Source organism: Brachypodium distachyon, chromosome 5 (genome assembly GCF_000005505.3).
Source record: "Brachypodium distachyon strain Bd21 chromosome 5, Brachypodium_distachyon_v3.0, whole genome shotgun sequence".
Classification (NCBI taxonomy): Eukaryota; Viridiplantae; Streptophyta; class Magnoliopsida; order Poales; family Poaceae; genus Brachypodium; species Brachypodium distachyon.
The window spans coordinates 23,215,071-23,225,901 of NC_016135.3; the positions used below are offsets into that span (position 1 = coordinate 23,215,071).

At 56.1% G+C, this 10,831-nt stretch overlaps 1 protein-coding gene across 1 annotated transcript; it reads left to right on the top strand.

The window, feature by feature from the left end:
* The first annotated feature begins 1,710 nt into the window (after positions 1-1,710).
* Positions 1,711-2,180, top strand: LOC112269393 (predicted GPI-anchored protein 58). The gene is made up of 2 exons (XM_024456078.1): positions 1,711-1,726; positions 1,804-2,180. Exons 1-2 carry the CDS (start codon positions 1,711-1,713, stop codon positions 2,178-2,180), a joined length of 393 nt encoding a protein of 130 aa, XP_024311846.1.
* The last annotated feature ends 8,651 nt before the right edge of the window (positions 2,181-10,831 follow it).

Sequence of the window (10,831 nt, forward strand, 5' to 3'; positions counted from 1 at the left end):
AAGGGAGGGCCCCAAAGAAAGCAGCGGCCAGCAAGAGCGAGGCGGCCGCCAAGGCCGCCGCCGACAAAGACCAGAAGAAGTGGGCGATGAGGGCAACACTCGCCTTCTACCGGCCCGGCTACAACGGCGAGGCGTTGGCCAAGATCCGGCACGCCGTTGCCTCCGGGTTCAACTGATCTTCCTCGCTGGCGCCGACCACCAGGAAAACGACTTCCGGGTGTTCGGACGCTTCATCCTCACCGGGTTGGTGCCGTCCTTCTCCCTGTTCCTCCATGCGCTCATGGAGTCGTACCGGCTGCAGGTGGCGCAGCTCCACCCCACGTCTCTCTATCTCCTCGCCACCTTCCAGTTCCTCTGTGAAGCATTCGTCGGGGTAATGCCGTCGGTGGCACTATTCCGGCATTACTTCTACCCCCGGGTCGATAACGCGAATGCGATGTCGTCGGGGGTGGTGTTCCGTGCCCGTGACCAGATGAAGTCCGAGTTCATCGTCCGGTCGGAGAAGAAGATCGAGAAGGAATGGCGGGGCGACTGGTGCTGGGTCCGGGTACAAGACCCCGAGGAGTTCATCCTCTCGCCCACCGAGCTGCCGCAACCCAACAGCGGCTGGCGGGACCGATACCACCGCGACGCCGATCTCCTCCCCATCGTGGAGAAGATCAAGGCCTTGCGGCTGGCGGGGCTCACCGACGTCGATGTGGTGCGTACCTTCATCAGCCGGCGAGTCGCGCCGCTCTAACTGCGCTCCCGCCCCGCATGGATGTACACGGGGTTCGGAGATAGGACACGCCTCCACCGCGAGGGCGTGGACCGGGAATCCCTCCAGGTGTGGGTGAAGGGGATCTCCGGCGAGGACGTCCCCGCCACGGGGTTCCCGCCGGGGGTTATCCCCCTCCACGCCGGCGTTGCGGGGCTCAACGACATCGTCGCCTCCTTCCCGCCTTGCAACGAGTGGGGGCTGATGGACGACTCCCCCACTCGGACCCCGCGCGCTCCTACGCTGGCACCTCGCGGGAAGCAGGTGCTTGAGGAGAGCGGGAGTGAGTCGGAAATCAGCTGGCCCTCCCTTCGGTCCTCGGACGACAAGGCGGGCCAGCCTGCCGCGTCCCAGGTAGTCGTCCCCGTGGACGACGATGAGGAGGACAGCGACGACGCACCCCTGATCGTGCGAAGATCAAGGGTGCACGCAGCGGCCGCAGCTACCTCCACGGTGGTTGCGGCGGCATCCGCCCCTGCGGCGGCTACCAGCTCCGCATCGGCGGCCGCCCTGGGGGCGTCCGCCGGCACCTCAGCGGCGACCACCCCTGCAGCGGTTGCCGGAGCCACGGCGGTGACCACCCCGGCAGCGACCGCCAGCGACCCAGCGGCGGCTACCTCAGCAGCAACTGCCGGGGCCGCGGCGGCAGCCACACGGGTGATGGCCCCCGACGTCGCGGCAGCCTCGTCGTCGGTTCCCGCGGTGCCCCGGGCCGCGGCACCCCCACGGGCACCCATGGCCCCGCCCGTTCGGGGGGTCTTTCGGGGCTTCGCGCTCCGGCGCAACCCCCCGACCGATTCATTGGCAAGCGCCAGCCAGAGGGGGAGGGGCGACTCCCCGCCCGCTGTGCCGAGCAAGACGGCACACACGAACGCCGGCAGCGTCGCCGACTCGGCCGGCGCAGGGCCAGCGGCGTAGCCACCTCACCTGCCGGCGACTCAGCCCCGACGGAGATGGCGCCGGCAACAGGTACAGCTCCTTCCTGCTTCCTTACCTGCATTTTCATTTGTCAGTTAACCATGTAGCCGTACCTTCTCTTTCCGTAGGCGACGCTCCGCCCGCAGCAAGCCTCCTGGAGACCCCTGCCAGGACGGAGGAGGAGGGGGAGGCTCCCCGCGCAAGCCCAACGGCCCTGCAAGGTAACCATCCTGAGCCCCTGCGTCTGCCTCCGGGCAACTCCTTTAGCTTCCCACTTCGCACACTTCTCGCTGCTCCAGGCCCAAGCGCGCCCGCACCGGAAGCGGGCGCTAACGTGGTTGACCTCGACGTCGAGGTTACGGGGACGGCGGAGGGCCCGAAGGCAGACCCCACGCCAAGCCCTTCTGCGCCGGCCACAGCGGCGACCACCGCCGCCACAGGGACGGCGTCCGGCGACACGCCCACGGCCGTAGACGCCGCCGGCGCGGATTCTGTTGCCACCTAGCAGGGGGCGGCCCCTGCCGGGGGCGCGGCAACCTTATCAGCCCCGTAGTCCCCGGGCGCGGGTGAGGGGGAGGTTGCCGGGGGGGAGCGACAGGACACTCCGCCGCAAGCGGACGACCCCCCGCCCAGCTATACGGTAGCGGCGGGGGCTTCATCGTCGTCGGCCGCTACCTTCGACACCGACCTCAGCACCCTTGCCGGGGTGGCTTGGAATCCCATCACCTGGGATCCGAGCGTCTTCGACCGGGGTCACCGGTTCCTTGGCGCCGTCAAGGACCAGCAACTGGCCTTCGTCACCTCCTTTAACGAGGTGAGGGAGCACCACGCGATCACCAAGAGCCAGCTTGGTGAGCTGCGGCAAGTCGTGGAGAAGGAGCGGCAGGAGCTCTCCCAGCTGCGGGAGGAGACGCGCTCCTGGCGAGGCGCGTCTCCCCCAGGAAGCTTTGGAGGACGCCGACACGCCGGTCGTCCTGGAAGAAGAGCTCTACCGGCGCTCTGGAGGCTCGGCGCGCCGAGCTCCAGGGAGCAATGGACTCGTTGGTGGCGGCTCAAACGGAAACCAAGAAGGAGCACGCCGAGGTGCTCGTTGCAGCCCAGGCTCGGATCGACAAGAAGAGCGATCTGATCGCCAACTACCTCGGCGGGATCCAAGGCCTGCGCGTCAAGCTGGAGGTGCAGGTCAAGGCCACCGAAAGCGTGGTGGACGCGACAGCCTGGCATGAGATCCAACTCAGCGCCACCAAGGATAGAGCGGCCCGACTCGAGACCGAGCGGGCCACTGTCCGGGGGGAGCTCGCCAAGGCCGGCGAGGACAATGCGACCCAAGCCGCGGAGCTCGCGTTGCTGGCAAGCCGCCTCCGGAAGGCCAAGAAGGCCACGCTCAACGCCCGGCTCCACCACGGCATGTTGATCGGGCAACGACAGCTGGAGACCAAGAAGCTGCTCCATATTGCCCAAGCGCTGCGCGACCTGCTGCCTCGGTTCGAGCTGCAGGCCGCTGAGGTGGACGGCACGAACGTCTCAATGCTGATCCCGTTCTTCTCCGACCTGGTGGGGCAGTTCGGGGTGCGTGACGTCTGGATCGCCAAGTTTGGCGCCAACGAGGTTGCCAACTGCGCCCGGGAGGTTGCCGGGACGATCCTTCCGAGGGTACACCTCCGGGACCCGGAGTTTCCCTTCGAGACGCTGCTGGACGCCTGGTTGGACAGCGAGGACGAACCCACCCACACTCAGGCGGTGAGTGGGTTTGTCGATGAGGTGGTCGAGCGGATGCTGCGGAAGCCGGACCCTGAGCCGTCCCCGGAGCCCCCGGCGGAAGACGCCGGCAACTAGTTCCCGCAACCTCCCGCCGGCCCTTGCCGTTCCTTTGTTTTTCTTCTTTTGTTTTCGTTCCTACAAGCACAGCGCTTGGCGCGTTTGAACAATTACTGATTCATTAGCTCATGTAATCGTTTGCTGCTTGGCTAATCCAGCTATTTAGTTCTGCTTAATCCTTGTTTCCAGGGCTGCCTTGCGGGGTGGATCCCTTCACCCTTGTATGTTGTGCTTTGTGTTGTCGGGGGCTCGCGCGCCTCACCCTTGACCAGACCAGCGACCCGGGATGGACCCGCAATGCCGACCTGGGGTCAAGCAGTAGCGGCGAGCCACTCCACTCGTGGGGTAACTACTCCAAGCCATGCCCTCCCGGGACGGACCTGGAAGCCACACGAGGAGCGCACTCCCCCCGCAAGCATCCTTCTAACACCCCGGCCACACGCAGGTTTCGGGGACACACTTAGCGAGGCAGCGTTCAGTTACGTTTAGTTCTTAAAGAGTATCGTTTAGGTTCAAGCACTTAGCTTTTCGTTCGGCCTCGTGCTCGGTACGCTTGCCGGAGGGGTGCGCCTGTGACGTCTCCCTTGAGAGAGCCTGCTAAGGGGATGCGGTAGGGACGCCGTGGCAGGATCGCCGCCGACGACAAGCGCCGACGACGATGCTACCACCGAGCCTCCGCAACAACCCTCGCCTTTGGAAAGGCCCTTGCTTTCTGAGGAACCCGTTCCGAGGGGTGCAGTAGGGACGCCGTGACATCCTCGCCACCACCGGCAGACGCGGGTGGCGTAGACATCACGGCGTCCCCGCAGCAGCCCTCGCTGCTTGGGGAAAGTGTACCAGAGGGGCGCAGCAGGGACGCTGTGGTGGGCCGGAGCGGACGGCGAACGCCGGCACCGGCGCCATCACAACGTCCTCGCAACGACCCTCGCCTTTGGAGGCACCCTCTGGAGAGGTGCGGCAGGAACACTATGGCAGTGCACCCGTCGGCGCTGAGCGCGGATGGCATGCACCGCCAGAGTGTCTCCGCGGCAACCCTTGCCCCGGAGCCGCTCGCTAGAGGGGGTGGGGCAAGGACACGGCCGCAGTGCATCCGCCGGCACCGAGCGCGGGTGGGATGCACCACCACCATGTCTCTGCGGCACCCCTCGGAGTGGGCTAGGTGGAGGGATGCGGCAAGGGCGCGATGGCGGTGCACCCGTCGGCGCTGGGCGCTGATGGAATGCACCGCCATCGCGCCTCTGCGGCACCGCCCGCCTTCGTAGCCTTTTGGCTGTGCTCTGAGCTGTTCCGTGGCCAGGACACTCCTTTTATAGGCGCGGGGGAGGGGTTGCCACCACGTGCGCCGAGTCAACACGGCATACGTGGCGCCCCGCCCCTTGAAGTGCGGCACGGCCTTTGCCACTCCGCATGCCAAGTTGCTGTGGCACACGTGGCAGCTTCCTCCTGAATCAGGGGCCTCGAAGTGTGGCGAGTCCCTCGTGGTGCGGTCGCTCCGCACCACCAGGCGTTGCTACACGCCGCGACCCGTGGGCGGTCCACGGGCATTACAGTGCGCAAGATTCCACCCTTACCAAGCCCGAGATGCTGCAATTTTTTTTCGAAATTCACGAAAAACACAAAGCAGTATGGATAACTCTCCTGCCTCCCAGCCCCCGGACACAGAAGGGTCGATACCAAACTTGGATGTGAGCACTTTTATTTCCCAGACGCAGCGAGTGCGTGATGCACGTTGCGGGAAGCCCGGCAACTGCATGCCCCGTGCCGAAGTGATCCGGCAACGGGCTTACGTTTTCGAGGCTCCGGCAGCCTTCTGCTCACAACCAAATATGGAAAGAGACTTCTGTGCACCTAGAGCAGAAGACAGAAGTGAAAGGAACATGCAAATAAAACAAGGCAACTAAACATTCAGGAAACGTCACTTATCTTTATTCACAGTAACTAGTGGTTTACACACGGGGGCTGCCCGGCTACACTAGTTCGAGAGGTATGCATCGACGGCATCACCTGAGGGTCGGCTCCGCCGCTTCACGGGTAGAACTTGCGCAAGTGGTCAATATTCCAGCTATTTGGCACCGGCAAGCCGTCTTTGGTTTCCAGCCGTCATTTCACAGTGATTGAGATTCCCTCCCACGTTTACTAACATAGCATGACTAAGCAAAACTAATCACGATGGCTATTGGTGGAGGATTCATGACAAAGGTAACCCTAGAGCTAGTAGGTCAATCATAACTAGCATAAGTACCAGTAATAATCCTATCAATGGCAAAGGAACAAAATAGTAGAAATCATTTTTATCGTATAATCAGAATTGGTCGGAGTTATGTTTCATTTTTGCTAATCAATGATGCTGCAACAAAATAGTCATATGCCCTAAAAATATGAGGTTTCTTGTGGAATGAAATTAAATTGGAGTATTAAAAATATCATTTGGTAGTATACACAACTGAATCTTTATTTTATGAAAAAAGTATTAGTAAGATTATATTATGTTGTATAAATCCATATTATTAATTAGTGGCATTTGGTAAATGAGGATTATTTTTACCTCAATCAACTTCCAGAAAATTCTATGAAATTAACTCAATCGAACAAAACAATCGAAGGATCCACTTAAGAAATAACTAAATAAATACTATATACCCCTTGTGGATATCCTTGAACTGAATATACGAAGAACATGTGCTAATAACAAAAAATGAAGAACCACAATGAAGAGTTGTATTCTACTTTGTGATAAAGAAGCAGCCCACCAGCTCTGTTACCGGCTGCTCAGGGGATGGACCCAAACCTGGAGCAATTGGTCACTGCTTGATGTTGTGTAAGCTCTGTAGCCTGCTTTGTGTTCCCCTAGGTTATCAAATGCATCCTTCTAGGCGATTCGTGGTGGTTGTGGGGTAGGAATGTACAATCCCAATGAGTTGTTCTTCCGTGGCTAGTTGCGCAGGCCCGTCGATGAGGGTGCGCGAGGTGCACGACTGCTCAGGGCCTCCAAAATCGTAGGGCCTCTAAATCTATCGGTAGTTGTTATGGTATTAATCGGGAAAAGTGGAAACAACGCCTAATCACGCACGGCGGTTGCTCAAGTCCCGCCTCCGTCGCCTCGACTTTGACTACCCTACATCGACGCCACGCCTCCCCGGCTGGCCAAGGCGATTGCCCAGTCTGCCCCCTGCAGTTCATCTCATAATCTCGCTGATCAGGCCCGTAGTTGATTCACTTGATTGGTGCGTGCATTCAGTCCATGCCCATCTTCCCTAATCCATCAGCCCTCGCCAGTTGGCTTGCTGCATCGTCTAGGCGTCGCTTATCTCCTGGGACGAAGCCCTCCGTCCGCAACTCAGCAGTTTTTCGCGTCCAAGTCCGGCCATCACGCCTCAACACCCAATCAGGTCTTCAGATTAATAATATAACACTATTCTTCATTGATTCATTAGGTCAATTCAATAGATTTCAATATATAGGACTAATCAATTGATCGGTTTTATAGTTGCAGTCAGCAGTACGCGGCATTGTTAGACCGTAGCTTGTCAAGCTATTGTCTGAGTGTGAGCGTTGTTGTTCTGCGTTTTGTCATAATTTCAGGTCTGGTCCGAGTCCGACCCTCTCTTCTATTTTATTAATAACCTATGGAGTAATTCATTCAGTTTATTGCTCCAACACTGGTATACTACTCTTTCCATTCCATATTAAGTGACTCAAATTTGTCCAAATATGGATGTATCTAAAATAAAAAAACGTCTAAATGCATGTAATATTTCGTCACTTAATATAAAACGGAGAGAGTATATTTCTAGAGGTTGTGTGAAATAAGACATATTGTACTTTTGAAGTTATATAAGTAAATGAAATTGTCCAAATTTTGGGACAAAATTTTCAATCTTGCTCCAGGGCCTCCAAGTCCTGGAGACGGCCCTGTAGTTGCGAGTGCTATAGGTGGTGACCCGATGAGGTTGTGGCGTGGGAATGTATAATCCCAGTGAGTTGTTTTTCAGTTTCTATTTGCGAGTGCTGGAAATCCTTCTTCCCAGCGAGTTGCTACTCGGTTGCTAGGCGCGTGAGCTGGGTCTGCTCATCGGTTGCAGCAACTGGTCTTGCTGGTCCAGATGTTGGTTCCATCAGTCAGTGCTCTTCCTTCTGAGGACGCACCTGTTAGCTGTTGGTGTAAGTTCAGAGTTGTGCTTCGTTTTCAAATGAAATTAGCCATCCTTTCGTGGAAGGGACCTTAATAACGCATCAAAAAGAAGAGCTATTCAAATGGCTGTGCAAGAGCAAAGCTGTAATGTGGTTTGTCTTCAAGAAACAAAAATCTGTCAATTCGACAGAACTTTGGTTGTCGAAACTTTGGGGCAGAGCTTTGGGGACAGCTTCATTTTCTTGCCTGCGGATGGAACAAAAGGGGGGGATTTTGCTGGCCTGTAATCGAGATTTTGAGATCACAACTGATCTGTTGGCAGCAGGGCAGCACTCTATCACTGGCACCTTGAGGGATAGATCAAGTAATGACAAATGGTCGATCACGGGGCTCTACGGACCGCAAGAATATGGTGACAAAATACTTTCATGCAGGAGCTCAGGAAGATTCACACTGTTGTGCAGCAAAGATGGTTGATCCTTGGCGACTTCAATCTGATCCGCCAGGTAAATGAGAAGAGTAGCAACAACATTAATCTGCGTATTGATGGGCCGGTTCAGAAGCACGATTGATGATTTAGAACTGCTCGAAATCCCTTTGCATGGAAGAAGATTTAGGTGGCAGCGAGAAGCAAAATACGGTTCACACTCTTATCGACAGAGTGCTGGTGTCCAGAGACTGGGAAGCCTTCTCCCCCCCAGTATCAGTTGCGGCCGGCCTCCACTGCGGTCTCTGACCATTGTCCTTTAATTCTGAAAAAGATGCAGACTCAGCACTTCAGAGGATTCCGGATGGAGCAGTTCTTGATTGACGTACAGGGGTTCGAGGATATTGTCCAAAATGCTTGGCTTAAGCCTGTCCTTACTCAAGATTGCATCAAAAGGCTCCACGTCAAGATTGCTAGGCCTTGCAGAGCCCAAAAAAAGTGGGGGAAAGAGTTAAAAAGGAAGAATGGATTGATGGCGGCGATTGTGAACTCGGAAGCACGGATACTGCACAAATCGGCCGTATCGGGGGCCGGATACGCCCGGATACTCGGGGATACGTGTCCTGTACGTATCCAGCATTTTCCCAATTAAAAAAAAAGAAAATAAACCAGGGATACCGATTGGACACCTATTGGGACACGGCAGTGCCCTAATGACTAAACGAGCCGCAACTGGGCATTCTATCCCGTCCTGACAGTGCTGCGCGCCGCCACCACCGCTGCTGCGTTGCCTCCGCGAGTTCATCGCCGGCACCGGCCGCCGCCACCTTTGCTGCTGCTGCTGCGCCTGGCTTTCTCCTTTCTGGCTTCCCCTTCTCTGTTCCTTCTTCTCTGTCTACTCTAATTCTTTGAATCTTGCTCCACTTCAAGATTGAATATGAGTTGGAAGCTCAGGCTCTGCTGGTGCTGGTGCTAGCACAGCAGGTAATGGAGTTGGAGGCTTTGTGACCGTGAGATGAATCCATGCTGATTTTGTGCTATAAATCCACGCCTTTATAGCTATAAATTCACTTCAGCACTAATTTATATATATTATTTATATTTATAATATATATATTCAAACGTATCCTCGTATCAGGGTTTTTGGAAAACCGCGGTATCGCGGTATCAGTATCCGTATCCCCGTGTCCGTGCAACCTAGATTGTGAATGAGTTGATTTTTCAATTAGATTTAGCTCAAGAGGAAAGGGAGTTATCAGAAACTGAGAAGGAGCTCAGAAAGCTTCTGAAGGCAAAGCTGCTTTGTTTTGCTGCAACTGATCGAATCAAATGGAGACAAAGATCCCGACTCACTTGGATTAGGGAAGGTGATGCGAATACGAAGCTGTTCCACTTGCGTGCTAACGGCCAGCAGAGAAAGAATCATGTCCCAGTTCTGCAAGGACAGCAAGGGCAAGTCTCGGCCCAGCAATAGAAATCTCAGATTTTGCTCGAACATTTTTTTTGGGTTGCTAGGCTGTAACCCCCAAGAAATATTAGTTTCAATTGGCAAGAATTGGGGATGCGGTCCTTTGATTTGGGGGCTCTCGATGCGCCCTTCACCATGGATGAGTTAGAAAGATCTGTAAGAGAACTCCACTCTGAGAAGGCCCTCGGGAATAATCTAATATACTCAAATTGCTCCGCATGGTACAATACTTGCTCGTGAATCTTCCCCCCAATTGTTTGGGGCTTTTCTAATCGTCAGTCAAACTAAACCGTACGAGCCGTCTGGCCGTAGCAAATCAGGAGCATCGGGCGCTTGGTCCTTGCGCTCCCATCCGTCACCATGGAAGATGTTTCCCGAATCTCCTCCCGAACGCGTGCTCGCGGACCACCGCGCCGAGCAGCCCCTGACACGTTCAGAGAAGCCTCCCGCCTCCGCCGACCATCGGGCGCGGCAGGCCCCGAGGCGGGCGCGGACTCCGGTGAAACGAGATAGTAGTGTACGCAAGGACGCCATGAAGACACCGGGCTGGGGTGGGGGAGGGGGCGAGCGGGGCGGGAGGGGGGGCGGGGGTGGAACCCTAGCGCCGGTGGAGTTGGCGACGATCGTTGGAGTGGAGGACGAGGCGCAGGTTGAGAGAGTGTATCATGTGCAATGCGCCCGTGCGTTTTGAGCCGTCGGATGGGAAAGTAAGGCCAGGATTAGATCATACATACCATTCGTATTTTTTCATTTAGACCCTTAAGTGTGTTGCAAATCAACCCCGCTCTCCACTCCTCTCTACTGTATTTTTTCATTCACACCCCTCACTTATGTTTAAATCCACCCCCAATACAACAAACACTGAAGAACAGAACTGAACTGAACGCGGCGTCAGCAAGCGCGGAGATCAGCATCGCCTTGCAGGCCTCGATCCTGAAGAACGCCCCGGGGAGCCTCCTCGATGCTCTTGTACAGCGCGTCCAGGGAACCCGCCTGGGACTGCTTGCCCAGGAGGCGCACGACGGTGCCGAGCGGCAGCGTGAGGAAGCCGAAGAGCATGTCGACAAGTCCTTAATCACTATGGCGCGTTGCTTGTAAGATTTGCAGTTAGCGGCATCCTGCCTGACATGCTACACGCTAAAATCGTGGTGAAACATTTTTCAGGGAGCTCAAACATAACATTGGTAATAGAATTATAACTTCCAAACTCAAGTTCAAGGAAGGGGAATTAGGATATGGAGTATAGAATAAGGTAAATACTCCTTGATGTTATTCTTCTGCAAGCATAGTTCAGGTGAGCAACAGTGGATG